We start from the raw sequence: 22,436 nt of genomic DNA, 5'->3' as shown, positions 1-22,436 counted from the left end.
GCATATGCACACATGTGGAGTAGGTCCAGGAAAGAAAAGAGGAGACTAGATACTAGGGCTCTTGTTAGGATGGTAGAATTTCATTCCAAATTTAATAGCTGACAGTGAGAAGACTGCTTTCCTAAAGGCCACATGTGAGGGTTTGGCTCTATGATGCCAACCAAATTCCAAAAGAATCCTGCAACAATAGGTACAGGAGATTGGCACTTCTTCTGCAAAGAAGGCATAGGCAAGCAAGGAGTGGAGCCCAGTGACTAGACATTCTCATTTCTCCCCCCAAACCCTTTCATTCTCAACTGGTTTCAAGATCTAAAAGGGGTTATGGTGGTGCTGATGATAGTGATGGGACTGCAACCCCAGGGAAAGCTCTCCCAACAGCCTCACTACCCACATTCCATTTTATCTGTATTGTTGATCACTAACTTCAGCCAGATCCCAACCCTGACCATGATTCCATGGTTTCTGATGGTGAAACTTTAACCTTTGTTAGTCCCACTCCCATCACCTAAGGTTTTTTCAATCAAACCGAAAAATAAAAGACTATAAGGGAAACCTCAACAACACTACAAACCTTAAAGTTGCTCTAACCTAAACTGTGCAGACCAAGCCAGTGTCCAGCTGGTTGGAGTCACTGAGCTTTGGAGATAAACAGTTCTTTTCCAAAAGGAAGTCATCCCCCCTGCCCACAGTGACAAATGGTCTCTGCAGTTTATGCATTCCTGAGGAGGCCCTTGGCTTCCAGATGGAAGTACCATCAAATAGGTTGCAGGCAGAAAGGGGAGAGGAAAAATTAAAGCCATTAATATGCTGGAAGGAATAAAAAACACTGGGTCTTCTTAAGGTGGGGCTCCCCAAGATAAGAAGTCCTGTCCTTCAAGCGAGAGACATCTTGATTTTTTCCTCAACTGCCCAGTGAGCCTAGTTCTTTGGTCAAGGGCAGGCAGGGAGGGCTCAGTTCCCTTGGGAGTCCCTCCAGGAGCTAGGAATATGAGTCATAAGAATGCCACTCCAAGCACACTCCCCATCGATGTCTGCCTTGCGTCTGATCTCTTATGGAGCAATGGGTGGCTCACTCTTGTTACACCTCTGGGCATAAATCCATTTAAAATAAAACAGCAAGTAGTACTAGAAATAATGTTAAATATTAAGTACAAGACAATGCTCTCTGTGACTAAATTTTTCATTATATTTTATTGATTTATTGATATTTATTAATAAAAAAATAAAAGTAGGGTAGCACACACCAGGGTGTGTAGTTGTAAAGAGATATATCTAGGTATGTAGCCACATATATACAACTACAGATGCTTCTGAGGCACTGCGAGTGCTCACCCTTTAGCCCCATCTTTATGACTTGACACCCTGGAGTGGTGTTCCTTACAAAGATATACATACATATATATTTATGGGTGTATGTGCGATCTGCAGATGTTTTATTTATAAGTGGCCGACTCATTGCAGCACTGAAACGTGCATTTACAAACAGATATCTGTTTTATGAAACCCTATTCCTTTGTTTTAATAGCTAAGCTATCCAGCCATAGCATAATAATGCGCAAGGTAAATGGGTCTCTATCTCTAGAACCTGTTCCAAGTTTTCTCAGATGTGACTAACTGCAAGAATTTTCCAACCATCAAAAGACAAAAAAAAAAAAAAAAAAAAAGTCTCACTTTAGGCACCAAATCGGTATGGATATAAATTGGAAAGCTTTGGGGTGAACTTTAACTCGAGACTACCCTGAATTCAGAAATCTTGCTCCCAGGATAATGTTAAGGAGGTAAGTACCTTCCTAGAGAGCAGTCATGCAGAAGACATACTGGAGTTTTTACTTTCCTATGGTGACATCTGCATGGGAAAGAAGTTATGGACATTTAATTGTGCTGGTTCTGCATTTGATTAAAAAAAGTGCTTATGAGGATGTAATGCAAAGGAAGAAAAACCACCAGCTGATATCCTCAAGATATAGCTTTTTAAAAGACATGTAGGAAAATTTAAGAGAAATAACTACAATGGAAGTTCTTCTAAGGTGGGACTGGTGTGCAAAACATTAGAAAAGTATAGGCTATAATTATTACTTACTAACGTTAGATACTGACATTACTCAAACAGCTTGTGCATTGTCAAATCAACAATCTGTACTAAATAAATGACCATTTGGAAATTGTGGAGAAGTATCTCTGTTCCTCTCACTGCCTGACTAAAAACTGTCATTTGCAATCAAAGGAGACTGCCTTGGAGCTGAGAACACAGCACTAGAAGCCTTGCAGTTGTCTCCTTCTAAGGAAAAGACCAAAGATTCCCATTAACTTGATCTTTTGCAGCCAATCTAATTTCATCCTGCACAGATCCAACAGGAATCCACGCCATGCTCAGCATTTCCTGTAGGAATGCATTAAAAAACTTAATACATTGACCACCTCTGTTTTCAATCTTCACATCTGGAAAGGTTGCAATGGCAAGTAACGGCAAAAAATGACCTACATTAAATTGTAATCCTTGGGCCGGGCAGATAGAAAGACCTCTGAATTAAGTTTCAGAATGGTGTCTTAAAAGAAAACAAACCCCAAACCAACCTGAAGATAACTGATGGGTGAGAATCAAAAACATCCATCTCAATGAGGTAAATAATTTTGCTCTGACTCAAGCTGTATATGAAGAAAAAAGTAAAAAGAAAGTGGTTTTGTTTTTTTTTTTTTGGTCCATCCCACGAGAAAGGAGAGCATTGACACATGGAATGAACACAGCTCAGAGGAAGCCCACTTACCATCAGATCTTCAGGAGCCGGCCTTTCTTTTGGCTGCTTCTTCATGCTGGAGAAGACAAATAAAATGTTTTCATGTGATTTATATAACTTGAAAAAGTGCTATTTAAATATACTTTTTAAATTTATTGGGGCAAAGATAGAAATCTATCAGTAAAACATCAGCCTGCGCCCTCTCGCTAATTCCAGCCCTTCAATACCGTACTTTCTTGGGACAGACTGGACACTAAGCAAGGCAGAGGAACAAAGGTGACTTTTGTAGGGCCGTCCTTGAAATAGAGATCAGGAATGAATGAAGGAGGAAGCAAGATGCTATTACTGACTAAGTTATGAATCCATCCCTGCTCTAGATGTGAGGAACAATTCGCTTCCTTCTAAAAACGGGAACAAGACAACAGTCAGACAAGGGACATCCTGGATCATCAAGTCAAAAGCGATGACATCTCCTTTCTTCATTATGACTTAGGCTGACAAGTAATCTGTAAAAGGGGTCAGAAATCCAGACAACGTTATGGAATTGCAAATGGGTTATTACACATTGTTCCCATTGTTTCATTTATTTTGGCTCCAATGCAAGTTGATAATTCATTAAACAGCTGTTGGAAAGCTAAGTTTATTTAAGCAGCTTAAAGGGATCACATTTCTCATCCAAATATTCCTTGTCTTTCCAAGCAAAAGGTATAATTAGTAGCTGTAGACTGGGCTTAGTTACATGATGGAGTACTAATACAAGGTAGTGAGGTGACTGTCGGTACTGCCTGCCATGGGACTGGATGATCATCTCTTCCCCTCCCCAAACACTGACATATTTCTAGGATAAGGCAACCAAGAGACTCTCAGGCTTTTCTCACCTGGCTGGGTTAAATTGATTCTGAATGCCCCTTTATTTTAGGCACTCCCTAACAAGCAGGAAAACCCTTAGTATATAATCTGCCACATTTGCTGACAGTACTTTTTTTTTTTTTTTACAGAGAGATTTAATGATCATATGGTAAATAAGAACCATAGTTATGAACCATTAATGACATCGAGGACAATTTGCCTTCCCTATAAATAACCATATGCACCTCTCAAATAATGCATCCATTAGCAAGTAATTCAAGCTGTCTCACTAGTAGGGTTGGTAACAGTCCTAATCTGACATTCCAAAGGAGCTGTATCTCTTGGGAAAACAAGGCTATTACCCACTATCATTTATGTTTCAGCTTGACATCTGTGGAAATTTCAGCACAGGTTATCCCTCCCTCTGTCTCCATACAAGTTTTATACAACAGCTGATTAATTTTTTGGATGAAATGAAGAAGCAGCCCAACCTTCCCCAATCCTTCCCACCCACCACACAGCTTGCTAAGCCTCACACCAGTGCTGCAAAGTCAATGCTTCCCCCCAAATGGGTGACTCCCCAAAGCCAGTATTCAGTATCTTAGATAGCAGCCAGCTAAATCGGAAGTAATCATGAGGTGGTAATGGGCTTTAAGAAGAAATCGTAGGTATTCATTACACAGAATGTTAAATGGCATGACTATGTCTTTTTTATTAATGAACTTTAAAATAGCTCAGACATAGTAGGACTTGAACCAATACGGCGGTTCAGTTAGGCATATGTGAAAATGAAAATGTTTTTGTAATAAAAACAGCTTTAAAAAACCCACAAAATATCTTATAGATGTTTTAAATAAATAAAAGCAATGTCTATAAACTTCAAAAAGCATGGGAAAAATACCTTCCTTTTATCTATAAAGGTCTTCCTATGGAATATAAACTGTATGGTGCATTTTTATTAAGAGGTAACATATTATACTTAGTCAAAAAGGTGATAAAGCCTGACATTTATATTAAGGAATATTTCTTGTTTTCAATTCTGCATAATCACCAAATGGATCATTTTCAAATTTTTTTCCTTTTTTATATCACCCCCACCCCCACTTGTATAAGGACTGTTCTTCACATTAGTTCACCACACTGCACACAAAATGTCTTTTGGCAGGACACCCCTGTTCACATTCCCCTGGCAAACAGAACTATGGGCTGGCAGTTCCTTGTGGGTACTGATGAGGGAGGGCAGCCAGTAAAGGAGTTAGCAGAATGTGGGAGTGGGATGGACCTCTTGTCTGCACCAGTTTCCAATTTTTGCTCTCTCTTTACTGTGGGATTTTTGACTCCTGCACAACCCACTCTTTCTGCTCTTTTCCTCTGGAGGCTGTCTCTGTTTGTGAAACAGCTGGAGGGAAGCTGAATGTCCAGCAAGGGCCTCCAAGAGAACATCTGGCTTAAAGATACATCAGCGAAGTCAGTGGTAGTCAATCAATCCTGAAGGAAGATGGGAAGGTTAAGGAGGTGAGAGAGTCTTGTTCTGTTGGGAGGGGAGAGACAAAACGGAAAGGGGGCCTGCAGAAAAAACGGCTCAAGTTCTTTATCTGTAAAATGAAGGGGTTGGACTAGAAGGGTTCTCAGATTCCTTCTAGTTATCAAAATTCTATGATTTTCTTTGATTCTCAAAAGGTTAAAAAGACACAGCCAGGCCATATACTTTTTTCATAACTAAGTCATTAAAGTGGCCTTCACAGAACACTGTATTAAAAACAGAGCTAAACAATTTACCGACTAGCCAATGAATTCATAAACTATGCTGCTTACCTTAAGTGAAAGACAGGTTTATGGGGAACATGAGGGCACGTTAATAATAAAGATCAGCTTTCACCCAATAGGTAACATGAAATTATGTCTGTGTGGTCTTAACACACACACGCACACACACACAGAGACACATATATCAACAGCATCCGTGTTCGTGAAAATAGCCTGATTCTCAGCAGTTTATTAAAACAGGGGAAAACCCTCTGAAGTACATTTAGGACCCTTTGTGTAAATAACGTTTACATAATTTAAACAATTTCTTCAGCTTTGCTGCCCCATCTGCCCAAGGCCCCAAAGTCCCTCCTGTCTCAGAAAGGAAGCAGGGAGAGCCATAAGGTCTCACGGAGCTGCAGAGTTAATGGCATGTATCATTTACATGGAGGGCATGGCATGTTTGCAAACTGAGCTCACCACTGAGTGATGAAGTGTACGAATGGTTCGGAGAACTCTCCAACCGGAAGGACTGGCGAATCCTGGGATGGAGAAGGAAACAAAACAAAACACCAAGTCACAAAAAGTCAGGACAATTTTTCTTCCCTCTATTTCCTCCCGTAGTGCAAACAATAAAAAAGATGCCACAAGGACAAAAAGCTCCCCCCTCCCCTCCAAAAGTCACCCTTCAATTAAAAAGAGGGTCTACCCACTACTCAACATGTTTACACAAAGATGCCAAATTTAAGGCACCACACTTCATACGATGGCGAGAAACACGAGGGAAGATGGGGAGGGAGGTGAAAAAAGGACAATGATACCCACCGGGTAGGAGAGAAGGTAGGGAAAGTGTAAATGAGAAATTAATGATTATTTAAGTAACACACAAATGGTCTTGTAATTAACAAAGAGCTGTGAAATCATTCCTGTGTTGACCTTTGTTTCTTTTACTGGATTTGCTATTTATTTACACTTTTCTTTTTTTTAAAATTTATTTAGGTTTTCACCTACTTATCCACTTAGTCAAATCCTCCATCATTTGGGTCAGATTTTCTCCCAGCCATACTGAGGGTCTGTCTGCCTTTTCCATCAAAGGAAATTCAATTCATTCGCAGCCACCCCATCCAACTTCCTCCTAACCCGTTTTCTGGAAGCAAGTGAATTAAAGACACAAAGAGAAACCTACCACTCCACCACAAAAGAAAGCTAATAACAAACAAACACACAAAACCAAACTCAAACCAGAACAAACACCCCACAAAACAAAACCCCAAAGCACAAAACAAACCCAAGCCATGAGGAAGTATCACAACAAAAAACCCCAACCGAGGGAGCAAACCCCATTACCATGTGCAAAAGAGGGCTTTAAGAATTTAGGAGTTTTTCCAAGAATGACAGAGAACTCCACTGTGTTTATAGTGTAACAGCTCAGGATGTAATGAAATTACACTGCAGAGTACTTTAACAGTCATCTCATTAGACCTACAGTTGGAACACGAGAGCCACATAAAATAGGCAGCTGCAAATGACTCCATTCTCATCTATTCTCATTTGCTATTAAAAATACCTTTCGGCGGCTTTCTTCCTCCCTGACATCCCTACACAAAGTACCCTGCAAAGTATGATACATGCACCTATTTAAATTAACAAAGGAATGACTTATTTTAATCTCACTGTGCTTTGGAGTGCTTTGGCCATTTGGATGAGCAATATATCATTACATACAACCTTCCAGCGCTGCAGGCAAGAAACTCAGAGCGTGGAGCATTTGGTGGGAGCCAAACAATTTCTCTCGCACACAACTGTGTCAAATGCATGCATGGATTCATTATTGAGAACGCGAGGAAATAGCTTTGATGTAGTGGAAAAAAGAAGATGATAAAAGCACCTCGACAATATGTGTGTCATTATCAATGGTGGCAGATAGATACAATTGCAGAGCCTCCTATGTGATTAGTAAATATACATATAATTGCTGTGGCCAATTATCAGAAAAATGAGATCGGTAATTACAAGACAGAAAATTAACTAGAACTCTTATTAAGGCTTTGTTTCCAATTCAAACAATTGGAAACTGTTGGAAAATACAATTAGATCAAAAGTAAGTGAGGAGTCAAAGCAACCCCAAACACTTTGGGATTTTCAAAGAGGTTTTCTTAAAAATGGAAAAAAAACCATGCATACATAAAGTGTTTTTCATCCCGTGCGGATCTACTCTCTTTGAATTCATTCATTTCACTCAGAGAGGACAAGGTTATCATTTCTAAATTTAAACATGAAGTCAGCATTGGAAGACATTTGTGAGGAAGGGGGAAACAAAGGAAAATGGGAGCTAGATAAAATCTGAGCAAGTTTTGAATCCAGAAAGCCAGGACGGACTGTGGAGGGCTAAAACTCTCTATGAAAACAATGACAATCATAATAAGGCACCCGGCAACATGACAAGCCTTCAAAAAGGGACTATAAAATAGTCACAGAAACCATATCGACTGAGTCACAAAAATGAAGCGTGGCAGTATCAAATTTCTGCCCAGGCTTCTTTTAGGAAGGCTGTATTTATCACCAAGTCTGGGACAGGCTATACAAGGCCTAGCTCAAGAGATGACATTTCAATGCTTCAAAAAACCATTAATAAAAAGACAGTTCAAAGTCAGGGTGTAAGAATTTATAGACTCTGCTTTGTCAGAAAGATTCTCAAGTTATTCCTTTGCTGATTTCTGGACGTTGTTGGTGTTGGGTAGAGTGGAGGCATTAAGAGAGGAGTAAAACCCAAATGGTACGTTTAGGCAAATAGGAGAACACCTTTGAACATTTACATAGACTGTTAAAATTCTGGTGTGGCATTCCACAACGATTCCAGCATAAAATGGAATGTTAATTTGGGCCTCATTTCAAAGTATGATACCAAGACTAAATTAACGAATTACAGAGTAGCCAATCTGATGAAGATGTCATTTTAACACGGATGAACAACAAAACAAGCAAATCTGACACTTGGCACGGGTAGTTAATTTTATTTAAGACCTGATATTGTAGCCCGTTAAGTTGCACATAATATAAAACTCAGGAACAATGGGTGGTGCACATGAATAATTTATTTTGCTTTTGAAAATTCCAAACCAAGTCGACTTCCCAGAACCACAGTGAGTGGATTCTCATCCCAGCTGGGCCTAGAATGAATCTCACTAATCAAATCACTCACTAAAGGCATGGGGGCCAGATTACCATCTCAAACAAACACAAGTATTCTTCTTTCTAAAATCTATGCTTCCAATTCGTATACCTCTTGGGCAATTTCTGAAGATTCAACGACTCCTCAGGGATAGACTTAGACACACAAAGACAGGGAATAAGGGAACAGCCAGGAAGCCCCCATCTCAGAAGCAAGTGGGCTGCTTACCTGAGGTGAAAAACTGGCTGGGCAATACGACGGGAAAGTAAATCAACAAGCCTGAAAGATCTCAGGCGGAAGGATTTTAAAGCACCCACATCTCTTTTCTTGAGCCAAACTACAAATATTTTTAGGCCATGATGAGAAAAACTAGCGACAAATTACAGAATATTTTACGAATCTGAATTGCAATGGAGTAGAGGAAATACACAGCACAGGTTAAAAGTAGCTAAGGGCAAGGGAAAGAAGGTGTGTGTGTGGGGGGGGGGGGGGGCGCCTCCAGTCACTCCAAGCCTATATAAAGACTATATAAAAGTATAGTTGGCACAATAAAATTATGCCACTGATGTGCAGCGATAGAAGAGAAGTATTCACTGGCTTCGTTGGTTTGTCAAATTTTTCTTTTCTTACTTTTTAATGGAATCCTTGAAGAAATACCTTTAAAAAACTATAACCATAGATTGGGGAAGCAGCTATACCTTAATAGCTCACAATGGCTAGAATAGACCTTAAATTGTTAATAAAAGTCATTCTCCTTAAGACCGAGATGGCATACTTCACCCTAAAGATTTTTTAAAAATGTTTGTCTCTTGTTGAACTTCTAAATAGAGGTACAGAATGAAAAAAATGGATACAACCTTAACCAAAAGCTTTAACCTAAGACGCTGATCCCCAGTCAACTTTAGATCCCCACAAAGGCGACATCCAGCTGTATCTTGTTATCAAGCAGGCTACTGCTACATAAAAACAGCTGCCATAAAATATTTCAGTGAGCAATTCTGGACATCAAGGAGGACAGTGTTTGAGTCTCAGAAGCTTCCACAGCTCCTTGGTCAGTCTTCTTCGCCACACAACTGGAACATGCTTGTGCTGGCAGAGCACAGAGAAGGGCAATGGGGAAAAAAAAGTTTGAGTGATGCCTTTGCCTTGTGAATAATGAACAGTTCAGGAAGGTCAACCCATTACAACTGAAACCGTTTAATTATTAATTATGCACAATCTATGAGCAAAGGACAAGTTCAGAATGTTTAATGTGTGGTAACTCCAACTGGACTCTCTCTGGGCATTTTGTTATTAGCACTTGTCAGCAAGGTGTTCAGGCATAAAGAAAAAGGCATGGTAGCAGAAAATCTAAGAGGGGGGGCAATGTGTGTGTACTATGTGGGGTGGGGGCTGCTTGGGAGGAGGTGGAACTCCAAACACAGCTGCTACTATTTAATTTCCACAGTAAGCTGCCTGACACACAATTTATGAGCTTTGAGATCAGGCAGGTAAGCTGGAAGAACCAAGTGAGGAAGAAGTAAAGGAGAAAAGTGCTTATTTACAAGAGGGATTATTGTAAAAAACCATATCATTTGCTTAAGCCAAACTATTTCTTTGCTTTGGAGATATATACACATATATGCATGTGTATATGTATTTCCCACCCTTTGTAATAAAGCAAAGCAGAGTGCAACTTTTGGCATGCTTAGGAGTCAGGAGGTAGACTGCTAATTCTGGCTTCATCACTAACTTGCTGTGTAATTTCGAGAAATTCATTTAATGTCTCAGTCTCAGTTCCCTTATAAATTTTTTAAAATCTACCTCCAAACAGAACTAATGTATGTGAAAGCAGACTGCAAAGGATAATGTGTCATATAAAACCTAAGGGATTATTCTCTGGCACTTGAATGAAGATCAGAGCCCAAAAGAACTCTGTTTTGTATAAATGGGAGACATAAGAAACCAGAAAAGGTTAAGGGATTTTAGTTTTGGCTGTCAACTCAACAAGCATTTATTAGACACCTACTTTGTGCCAGGTACTGGGTAAGCTGTAACATTTCTATTACTTGTGTTGTTTTTTGGGTCATAATGCTTAAAGGTACATTCTTTTATCTGAAATACTAAGGAAGAGATGGGTCTCTAAGTGAGATGAAAGGATTCTGTGGCAAGAGGGACTTTTTATCATTCTATAATAATGATTCTTTCCCCTTACAGCATGGGTGGCTAGGAGCATAGAGGAATGATAATACCGTTTTATCCTCAAGGTATATAAATCTGCCTCTCACCACAGAATCACAGATCTAGAGCCACAAGGCACCTCAGAGACCTCATTCAACCCTCTCACTTAAGGGACGTTAAGTTACCTGCTCAAGGTCACAAAAGTAGTAAGAGGGAGAGCTAGGACTCCAATCCAGGTCCTCTGACCCCAACTCCAGGGTTGTCCACCGTATCATGCTATCTGGTCTGCAACTTCCACCCCTTCCTCCTGGTTTGTATCCTCTGGGACCAAGTAGAACAAATTCAATTCCTCTTCAATCTGACAGTTCTTTCAGTAGCTGAAGGCGGCTATCATGTCTCTCCCTACTCCCCTCAGTCTGGCCTTCTTACTTCTGGGTTAAATATCCCCAGCTGCCTGGATGGCATGGCTGCTTTTCCTCTAATCATTCTCTTTGTATCAATGTCCTTCCTACAAAGCGACGCCTAGGACTGAATATTCTAGAGGTAACCTGATCCTCACAGGGTATACAGTTGGACTACCATTACCTCCCTCATTCTAGATGCTCTGTCAAATTGTTGACTCACATTGAGCTCACTAGTCCATTAACACTTTCAAATAATTTTTTACTTAGCTGTGTGTTCCCCATCACAAAGTTGCATGGTTGAGTTTTTGAACCCAACTGTAGAACTTTACAAATCAATCTATGGCTATTAAATTTCACCTCATTATACTTAATCTTTCTATCCTATCAAGTTTCTTTTTTGGATCTAAACTCTGTTCTAAGTTATAAGCTATCTCTAAAAGTTATATGTCTTTTGCAGATTGGAGAAGCATGTCAACGCTCTGTGTATGAAAATCACTCATAAAAAAAAAGTGCATGGGCACAGGACTAGGGACGGATCCCTAGGGTTCTCGGCTACAGACAGTCTTCCAAGTTATGCTGATCTATTAATGAATACTGTTTAATGGAGTCATTCATTCAGTAAGGCATCCCCCTAAGAAGATCAAAGAGAGTAATTAGTGATTCTAGGAAAATACAAAAGCATTCTACCTTCTTTGTACCTAGATGGTTTTTAAATCTTACATCTGGAAATTTCCCCCCACCACTCTTTGCACTAAAGTGCTATTTTCACAATGGGTTATCCAGATGGGCTAGACTTTGGACTTTGGCTGGGAAAGAGGTCCTGCCCTAAGTCATTGCTTTTTAAAGTTGTAGCCATGGCCTGTATCTTGTCCCAGAAGTTATTCTTCAATTCTCAGATACAGCCAGTGTGAATTACAGACCCCAGGAGGATTTTTTAATGATCAGTATATTGGGAAAACCTTTACAATTAGAGCTCTGGGTTCTGAGAATTACATTTTATGCCCTATCGAATTTCATACTGGGCAAAATCATCATTTGGGCCAAGGTTCACCCTGAGGGCAGGGGGATGAAGAAGGAAGAATCTGGATAGATGATGCATCAGCATAAAGAGTTTAGGATGTGAGTAATTAATAATGGTACAAAATAATTATTGCCACAAATCAGTAGGCATAATGTATGTTGCATGCAAAGACAAGTACGCTCAAAAATTCAACTACTCTCTGAGGTCACGATCTATTTTAAACTAAATTAAACAATTTAACAAGCATTTTGGACTACAGGATACATAATGAACTGGTCTAATTGATAGAGCTTCATCAGCAGGGCAGGGTATGAGCTCTGAGTTAGGTTTACCAAGGGATATTATCAAGAAAGGAGGCTTTTGACCCACCCCTATTGGAGATCAGAGAACCATCCTTTACTCATCCTAGTCCACATCAAGCCCTGAGCAGGGAAAGTGAAAGATGATTCAATTTCCACACTGGGTCACTCCATGCTCCAAGTTGCCAGATGTGACAAATTACATGTGTGAGCATTTTGTTGTGAAGTTCTGTCCACTGGGTCTAGGCTGACAGTAGCAGCTCATTTAACTTGTCTCAGGTAGAGCTGGAACTAGGGGCCAAAGGCCTGAATTTTAGCCACTGAAACACCCACCTTACCCATAAAACCTTAAATCATGGGAGAACCAGCTATTAGCCCAGTGAGCATCACTACCAGATGGCGTATTAAAGCATACACACACGTGTGTATATATATGTATAAAATATATATATAATATGCATAATATATACATATGTATTATACGTGGATCTATACACATATCTATTACACACAAACTCAAGTTCAAGTGAATCAGTCTCTAGGTAATTTAGATGTCAAGATCTCAGTGATCTTCTTCATTTTCTTAAGTTAAACATGCTTAGGAAATGCCTCTGAGGTGGGAGTGGAGATGATTGTAAAAAGACATCAAATCGACCCTATGTATTTGGCATCATTTTTCAAGACTTCTATTGGACCTAGAAGATTTTTCAAAAAGGAGCCTAAAGGTTTTGTAAAATTCCACAAAAAGTCAGCATAACTGGAAAACAGTAACTGGAAAACAGATTCACCTTTCAACTGTAACTTTTAATTGCTTTCTTTTTGAAGCAAACAGGTAAATGTTTTTTCCCTTTTCTTATTTTTAGTCTCTTGTCATTCACAAGCTACCAGTGCACAACAATGCAGAAGTGTTCGCACAAACACAACAAACACATACACATTCCTTTTAAATAGCTAAGGCAAGCAGCATGAAGCACACCTGGCTTACACCAAAGGGATTTCATTTGAAAAAATAAAACCAGTTATTGTTCCTCTTTCTCCATATACTCCTGATGCATTTTTATTGCTTTTTCATAAAACACTGCAGCAAATAATCAAGCATGACCACTGACATCCACAAGATTGAGTTTTAGGAACCATTAAATGAGCTCACCCTCATGGGAAACAGCCTGCTCAGGTTGGTCTAAAGGTAATTATTCAGCAATTCCTACCTGTGGTTTTACCTTGTTCCTATATAGTGTCTGAATTTCATACACTGGTAAGGCCAATTTCAGTCTTGGTAAAAGTGCAACTAAACATGGTCTACCCAGGATCTAAATTATGATGTGAATATACACACTGGCATTTTATGAGTGTCTGTGTGCAGAAATGTGAATGAAAACTGGCCACAAAACTATCCAAAAAATTGAACTAGTCAAATCCAAATAGCAAGGAAAATAATCTTTTCCAGGTCCCTAAGTGAAAAGGTAAATTCTTTTTTTAAAACAGGGAATGCAAAGTTTGTCCAAATTTAGACATATAAACCACATCTACACCTATGAAGTTGGAGAAATTCCAGCAAAGGGAAACAAATCTGGTATGTCTGTGTCCTGAAAAACCAACAAGCCAGAACTCTGTCAAGTCAGAGCTCCAAGATCTCAAGAGAAGCCCTGAGTCCATGTCTTCATATATCGGATGTCTTCTTGAACACTCAACTGCTGGTTAAAATAATTACTGCCATTTGGTACCTGAATTGCATGTACGTGGAAAAATATAATTCTAAAAGGCTGCAAAATGTATGAGAACTTGTGATATTAGTTTTGGCCTTCTTAGAAAAATTCAAAGGCTATGTGTCCCAGTTCAAAGACCTTACATTCCATATAAACATGAGCTCTGCTGGGGTGCAAACAAAATGGAAGGGTTTTAAAAGGTGGCTGAAGGGTAAGTAACATTAGTTAAAATGACAGTTAACATATGAGGAACAAAGAGATATGAAGAGAAACATGGAGAGAGAGGGAGAGGGAAAGGCAGAGAAGGAAAGGAGATAAAGAAGGGAAGAGAAAGGAAAATAGGGAGAGGAGGGGAAAAGAGAGAGAGCGAGTGTGTGTGTGTGTGTGTGTGTGTGAGCGAGAGAGAGACAGGCAGAGAGGAGAGAGAGAGAGAGAGAGAGAGAGAGAGAGAGAGAGAGAGAGAGAGAGAGAGAGAGAGAGAGAGAACTGCAAAATGAACAAGTTCAGTTAGAATGTTCATCAGGATTTGGAAGATCATAATGCCATCTGCTATCCTGGACCTCCAAACATCAGGGATCTCCTGGGCCCAGCAGTTCCCATTTCCAAGAGGAAGGAAGGAACTCACATACTCCCTGGAATGCTGCCTCCATGCTGCAATAGAGGCAGCACCCTAGCCAATGAGCTTGGAGCCCCTTTTGAAAATATTTGCATTGCATATAGCATTTCTCCTAGTTTAGAGAAAATTAACAGCAAACTCAGAGATAAAATGTCAGTGCCTCAATCTGAGCTGCTGGGTAGCTGACCTTGGCATCCAACTTTACTTCAGGGTGTGTAAGTCTCATCACGGTGGATTAAATGAGCATTACCCTACAGCTGGATAAGACTTCACAATAGGGCAACACATGTTAAGTGACAGAAGCCAAAACTGGCCCCACCAGGCAACTGTCCATTCATAGAATGGTATTCACAACCTCTACCACCAAGAAATTAACTCATTAATAATACATCAAACTTCATGGACAATTCAAAGAACACTACTTCTTAAATGACCACATAGACATTTAGAATTTTTGCTCGTGAGTTTCTAATTAACCTAGTGGATTAAAATCACTTTCTTTCTTTTAATTTATCCAGTGCCATTGGGAAGTAACAGAAATACGGTATATTTCAGAATTTTTTTTTTTAAATCTGACCTCAGACTACCATGTACTTTAAAAAAAATCAGTTTTTCCTAACTGATATACTTTTTCCATATTCTTCAAAATATCAGGAAAAATAACTTCTTTTGGCTCATTTCTTTGGTAACATTTTAATTTTTGCTGAATTCTTTCTATTCCCCCTCCCATCAACTCATAAATATGAATTAAATATAATTATAAATGAACAGAACATTAACTTTTGGATTACTGTTGTGTTTTGGTAGAATGTTAATGTTATCTCTAAAGATAGTTACTACCAAAGTAAAAGTAATTACTAAAGGAATCATGGCCTTCATGGTAACCTATTTTAAATCTTCAAATCAGCTAAACTACATAATTTTAAATAAACTGGACTTTTCAAAGGTAAAATTAGATTTCTAAAGCATGTATCTTAGGTAAAAAATGGACACTCAGTTTTTGGCTTCTGCGCTTACATATTCCTAATGCTATGAGGTTGAGGAGCTAGAGAGCCTGCTGCAGTGTGGGGAAGCCCTGACTTCAAAGTAGGACTCTGGGACATCCTGGCCTTGTGATAATGGACAAGCTGCTAATCTCAGTGCTCCGGCAACTGTCTAAGACCATCATGAATCAGATAAGAGTTAGAGAACCGCCTCACAAAGGAAGTTTCTATGCTGGAGAAGCACCCAGGACTGATAAAACCCCAGGTCTGAAGCCAATTAAGATGAGACAAGATACTCTGCCATAGTAGTTGAGTTAACAGAATCTTCAGCTCTTTTTAATCTCACAAGTTTCTACTGCAACTTTTTAAAGTTATAAAGTCCTTAAATACTATATGAAAAAGAGAAGTAGATAATTTATGCTTAGCATGGTTGGCAGCTCTTGACCTATGGGAATTACTTGGGATACTCATAAACTCTTTAAAATATTTGCCTTTCTGTTCTGAGAAAAAACTAAAAATGAAAACCCTAGTTCTTTACAATGCTCTGGGTGGCCCTGGCAGGGGAAGGGGGAACAGTGGACTCTAAGCAGAAAAAAAAGATCTTCCTTATTAGGTTTCCTTTGAATTCGCCTGCTTCTTTACTTTCCCAAGGTCCACAACAGAAATCTTTACCAGAAGAAGGATGGATGTGATGCCTGGCAGAACTACTTAATGGTAGCATAGATGTTCTTAGGCGGCAATTCCTTCTCGCCTCTCTGTGGTCACATGATACCTTCATGCCACGTGTCCAATAGCACTGGGAAATAAGGCGTTACACACAGGCAACAGTCTAGACAACAGAAACTTTACCTCCTTATGTACTTTGTATTGGCCTTTCTTTGTACCCCCAGCACAGGGCCTGGCATGTTTTGTTCAGTCATTTCAGTTATACCTGACATGACCCCATTCATGACCCCATTTTGGGGAGGTTTTCTTGGCAAAGATACTGGAGTGGTTTGCATTTCCTTCTCTAGCTCATTTTACAGATAAGAAAACTGAGGCAAGCAGAATTAAGTGACATGGCCAGGGTCACATAGCTGTTAAATAACTCAGGAAGATGTGCTCTCATGATTCTGGCCTTAATACACACTTTGTTTCTAAACATTTCTTATTTTAACCATTCTAAAAGAAATCTTTTAAAAGAACATTACATACTTCACATGATTCTTAACCATAACGAACAGAACTCAGTGCCTGACTGAAGGCTCCAAACCATCACAATCAGCAGTGTATTCACACATCATGGGGACATTAGCTCTGCTGAAGTCTGAAAGCTTCATGTGCCTTCACGAAACGGCCCGATATTAAATCTTTTCAGTTCTTGGTTCTGTTCTCTGTAGCTTTCCTATCTCCCTTCTTGCCGTCTATGCCAGCCTCTGGTAATCTAACAGCCCTTCTCCTTCCCAAGTGAGTATTTTTTATCTTCTGTAGGGTAGGAAATTAAATAGCTACGTTTGACAGAATTATGTCTAACTAAGCTTTGAGTAAGGACCTGAGTAACTCTTCTATGAGTAACGTGTACAGACTTTAGGACCTTTAGTTTGGCTATTCAGAATCCTTTTTTTATTTTTGGTTTTCATTTTGTTTTTCAACTGCATTATATGCATATTTGGAGACATCAGGTGACTGCCAAATTAGTGAAGGATCATTGTACCACAGGGCTTTTATATTTTTTTCAAACACAAGAGAATTCAAACGATGAAAAGTGAAGAGAACTTTTCTTTGAATAACTGTGAAAACCAAGGCAAGTGCTGCAGCTACTTCGGGTAATGCCAACCCTTAATGGGTATGTCCAATTTAAAAAAAAAATCTAAGACAAGACAAGCTTAACCAACTAAAAGGCCAAATGGGGCCATCACTTTTATTATAAAAGGGTTCTTGTTTTTGCAAAAAGGATTCATCTCAAAGTTCTTTTGAGCCCCGCAAACTATGTGTTTGTTTAAAGCTCATTGAACAAATTCCTTGTGAAAATCTTGGTTGTACAAAAATTTAAGGAAGACATCTGATTACACAAAGTAAAGTATACCTGAATTTTAAGTTAAATTAATAACAAATATGTATCTGTTAACTTTTACTTCCCCTTTACTCTTCTCTGCTCTTCAGCAAACCTATATTAATTCTTCTCAAAAATGAATTTTTTTTGATATTTTTTTTTATATTGCCAATAGTTCTTCCAGTATTCCTCTAGATTAATTCTTAAATACAAGCCAACAAATAAAAATACTATAAACTAACAAGCAGAGTTAGAGACAGGCAGTTTCCAAATTACAAACAAGCTGTGCTCTGAAAGTTCAATTGTAAATCAGATGTTTGGAAATGGAAACATTTTTTCCTATTAAAATATTGGTTAGGCTCCTAGGCTAAACCACCAAAGTGGGAGTGGGGCTGGGGAAGGAACAGGGGCATCAGTATTCAAAGGCTGAGCTAGGTGAGAAAAGGAAGATGTCAAGGTAGCGTAGCAGTTCAAAGAAGTTAGAGAGCGAAGAAAAAGCAAAGCATGGGGAGACAGCACTGATGTGGAGCCAGGAAGCTAACTGGCCCCCAGTTCATTCAATTCCATTCAATAAGCATTTACTGAACATCAATTACATGCAAGGCTCTATGTTAGAAACCAGGGATAAAAAGATAAAAGTGAAAGTAGCTCACATTCTGCTGGGGGACACAAGATGTAAACTGACATGTATAGAAATGATAATTTGAGAAGAGAGAGCACTAAAGCTGAGGTTTCCAAGAGGCAAGGCAGAGGAGGGGGTGTGTCCCAGCCTGAGTCACAGTCTCAGAAAGGCAGGTAGACCTGGAAATGGAATCCAGAGGCAGGTTACTCTGGCTGTACTGAAGTGTTGAAAGGGGAGTAATGTGAGAGAAGGCTGGAAAGGGAAGGGGAGGCTAGACCGGGAAGAGTTTTAAAAGCTAAGTAGAGGAGAATGCACTTAATCCTTAAGGTGAGACAACCAATGAAGATTCCTGAACTGAGGAGGGACAAATTTGACCTAATTTTGAGGAAGATTCCTTTTACAGTTGGAAGATGGACTGGAGCAGGGAGAGACCAGAAGCAGAGAGTCCAACTAGGAGGCTATCCAATCTAAAATATTTACTAAGAGCCTACCATGTGAAGGGTGTTGTGACAGGCAGGTGCTGGGCGGTACAAAGACCAAAGTGAAGCAGTCTTTACTCTCAAGGAGTTTAAACTCTACTGGGTGCTGGATATATAGAATATGTACTTTGAGAAGTCAATACAAAATAATTTCAAGAGGAAGAGAATACATTATAACTGTGTACACTGGGAACTGGCTAAAGGAGAGAGCCCCCGAGCTGCAGAATGATTAGGTGTTGAGAAGTCTATAAGGCAGAGTTATGGGGGGGGGGGGGGGCGGGGTTGCAGCAGTCCAGGGGAGAGGGGATGAGCACCTGAATAAGGAGGAGAGAAAAGAGATATTGTGGAGGTCAGGGGCCAAAATGTAGCGACTGACTTGGTGAGGGTGGTAAAGTAAAAGGAAAAGTAAAAGGATGAGGATGACTCTGAAATTTAGAACCTGGGTGGTACCCTCCATAGAAAAAGGGCTATTTGGGGATAAGGTCTTTATTGTGGGGGTGGGGGGTGAGGAAGTGAGAAGAGTTCTGTTTTAGTAGGTTGAGTCTGAGATATCCATAGGATATTCAAGTGGAAATGTCCAACAGGTATTTATCAGGCAAGCCAACCAAGCAGGTAAGTGGGAACTGAAACAGGCAGCAGCTAGGGTCACAAAGTCTAGTTCTGATGCAATTAGAAATGATTTTGCTGTTTTTGGAGGGGGAGGGAGTTCAGGAGGGAGAAGGAAAAAGAACCCATGTAGAGCAGGAGGATGTAACTAAAGACCTTTAGGGATGCTCTAGTGGGATAATAGGAAAGGAAGTGGGGGTAAGAAAGCAACAGGGATTACGGGAAAAGGAAGGGGAGCAGGATTAGGAGAGGAGAGGACTTCCTATGCTAGGACTAGTGAAGAACTTAGACTGATGTTGTGTGGTGAGAGACAGCATGGTATAATGGAAAGGGCCCTGACCAGGGAGTTACCAGACACAGGCTCAAGTTTCAGCTCCACTACTTAGCTATGAGATGATGGGCAAATCACTTAAGAGGGGGAAGAGAGCAAGAATAGGGAAAAAACCCCCATGAAATTTGGAAATTATTCTTTGAATTTTAAACAAATTAGCTAATAGGTTCTACTTGGATTACAAATCATCAGGGATCACTGATAAAACTATGCTTGCATTTCCCAAGTACACTAAATTTCCTAAATTTTGCAATTCATCGTAATGCAGAAAGCACAATCAACATTTTCCTATGAATATATCTGATCAAGGTATAAAGCATGACCCACACAGATGCATAGCTTGTGGAATGGAAGTGAGACTAATTAATTAATTTGCTAATTTTTCTTTTTTTTGCCATGGACGTTAGATGAACATTCAGTTTAAGCCATATGTGTCTGGCACATACACAAACATATACAAAAAATCTCACTCATGGCTGGGAAAATCTTGACAAACTCAATTGTCATGAAATGCTACGAATCCTGAAATAAGCCAAATCTTGTAAGGCTCATGCGGTTTATGTTTTTGTAGGGACTTGCTGTCTTCCCCACTGGAATGTAAGCTCCTTGTGAACAGGGGCTGCTTTCCTTCTTTGTACTTGTATCCCCAGTGTCCGGCATAGTGCCTTGTGTTAATAACAAGCATTGATAGAGCACTTTCAATCTGGCAGAAAGTCTAGTAAGGATCATCTCATTTTATGTTCACAACAGCCTTGGGAGGTAGATGCTACTATTACACTCATTTTACAGATGAGGAAAACGAAGCAGAGAGACGTTGAGAGACTTGCTCAGGGTCAGACATCTGGTGTCAGAGGCCATATTTGAACTCAGGTCTTCCTGTCTCTACACACTGTGCCATGGAGCCCACAGTAGCTACTTAAATAAATATTTGTTGAATGATTGATTGCACCATGCCCTTTATTCCACAAGAGAGGCTGGAGGCATCCACTCCTCACTTAGGCATTTACCCTACTGACATAATCTTACATACTATACTCCATTATCTGGATTCTCCTGGCAACCCTCAATTCTGTTCTAGATTGCAGTCAGGCAGTGAGGAAACTATGGACAGAAAATGAGAAAGTTGGAGCATTAGACACCCACCTACAGGGGATGGGAAAGAGACAGACACAAGGGAAGAGATTAAGCAAACAATAACAAGACCAGCACAGCAGTCTGGAGCCATTTAGTAGAGGGGCAAATAGCCCTACACACCTCAACAGTTCCTGAGGGCATCACTAAATGGGGAGATAGAAAAACTGCCAAGCACAACAGCTGGGGAGATTCAATTAAATAAAAGCTAAGCTTCAGACATCTGAATAGTCTCTGACATTACTATATGAAAGCATGATATAATAACTGATGATTATAATGATGACCGAGTTATAAATGCTTGGTTTCCTATGGCAGAGAAATGTGTACTACAATTTCAGTTATCTGGAGAATTGACCTATATGTGATGTCTCATTCCCCAAAGAATAATCAAAAATGATGATTATATTTGTAACAGCATTTCATATAGAACAGTAATGATCTCTCTCCTTGGACCTCAAGTGGATTTACCAAATATCATGCTGTATAACAGTTAAAGACATAGTATTCATGTCCTGATTTTGTGAGGAAAGGGGCTGGCTGCCCCCATGCTCAGAATGCTCTCTTTGCTCCTCTCCACTTACATGTTTCCCTGAAGTCTCAGTTAAAATTCTACCTTCTCCTGGTCCTCCTTAATGCTAGCGCCTTCCCTCTGAGATGGTTGCCAGCTTATTCTGTCCATATCTTTTGTGAACACAACTGTTTACACGTTCTCTCCCTCACTAGACTGGCAGCTACAGGAGAGCAGGGACCTGCATTTCCTTGTAGCTCCGTCGCTTAGCGCAGTGCCTAGCACACAATAGGCACATTAGGCACTTGATGTTGACTGACTGGATCTTTATAAACTCTATCTCTCATGGAGCCTACCGCCATGCTATAGCAATACAAAGCAGATGCAAAATACTGTCCATTGACCTGAACACTGAGATTCTTCTGCATATAAACATACATTGCTATTATGACGAATGGACCTTTAATAAGGAGGGGAGAGGGGAATGATGATCTTGTGGACTGTTAAATTCTGATTCTCACGGAATTCTTTTCCATGAGATAATAGTGACTGTGCCCATATTAATATCATCATGCCAAAGTTACTACTAATTTCTTATCTGCTTTTGGGAGGGAATGTACTTCATAAAAGGGATGGATGTTGGGAAGCATCTGTTATGTGTCAAGGACCTGGGATTGCATTGGATTGGGAAGTCCATCTACTGAGACAGATCAGAAACTTTTTATAACTCTAAATCTTAAAGAGTATTCTAGGGGCCAGAGGAACTGAGACTTGCTTATAATCACAGATCTAAGTAAATGTCTGAGGTTGGATTTGAACCCAGGTCTCTGACTCCAAGCGCAGACTCACTAAGCCATGATGCCCTTCTGTTGGTCAAAATAAGATGTTTCAATATTTCTTTTAAAAGAATGAACATTGAGGGAGAGGGAAAAGGTGACAGTGGGTATGGCATGGGTCCTTAAAGGAGTTTACAAACTAATCCAGTCAGGACAGATGTGTCAAGTACAAACTACACTGACCAAAATTCAAAACA

At 39.8% G+C, this 22,436-nt stretch overlaps 1 protein-coding gene across 7 annotated transcripts in view; it reads right to left on the bottom strand.

Annotated features, from left to right (window-relative positions):
- The window catches only part of MAP2K5 (mitogen-activated protein kinase kinase 5), a 291,463-nt gene that overhangs the window by 38,138 nt on the left and 230,889 nt on the right, over nt 1-22,436 (bottom strand). For all 7 annotated transcript variants that reach the window (XM_072614880.1, XM_072614887.1, XM_072614890.1 and 4 more), the window contains 2 exons: nt 5,811-5,872; nt 2,766-2,811 (listed from right to left, as the gene is read on the bottom strand). In XM_072614880.1, the coding sequence (XP_072470981.1) occupies nt 2,766-2,811; nt 5,811-5,872 (108 nt within the window). The remainder of the gene's footprint in view (nt 1-2,765; nt 2,812-5,810; nt 5,873-22,436) is intronic.

The sequence above is a fragment of the Notamacropus eugenii genome, chromosome 1 (genome assembly GCF_028372415.1).
Source record: "Notamacropus eugenii isolate mMacEug1 chromosome 1, mMacEug1.pri_v2, whole genome shotgun sequence".
NCBI classification, from domain to species: domain Eukaryota; kingdom Metazoa; phylum Chordata; class Mammalia; order Diprotodontia; family Macropodidae; genus Notamacropus; species Notamacropus eugenii.
Note: the sequence above shows the minus strand (reverse complement) of the source record. Positions and strands in the feature narration are given on the sequence as shown.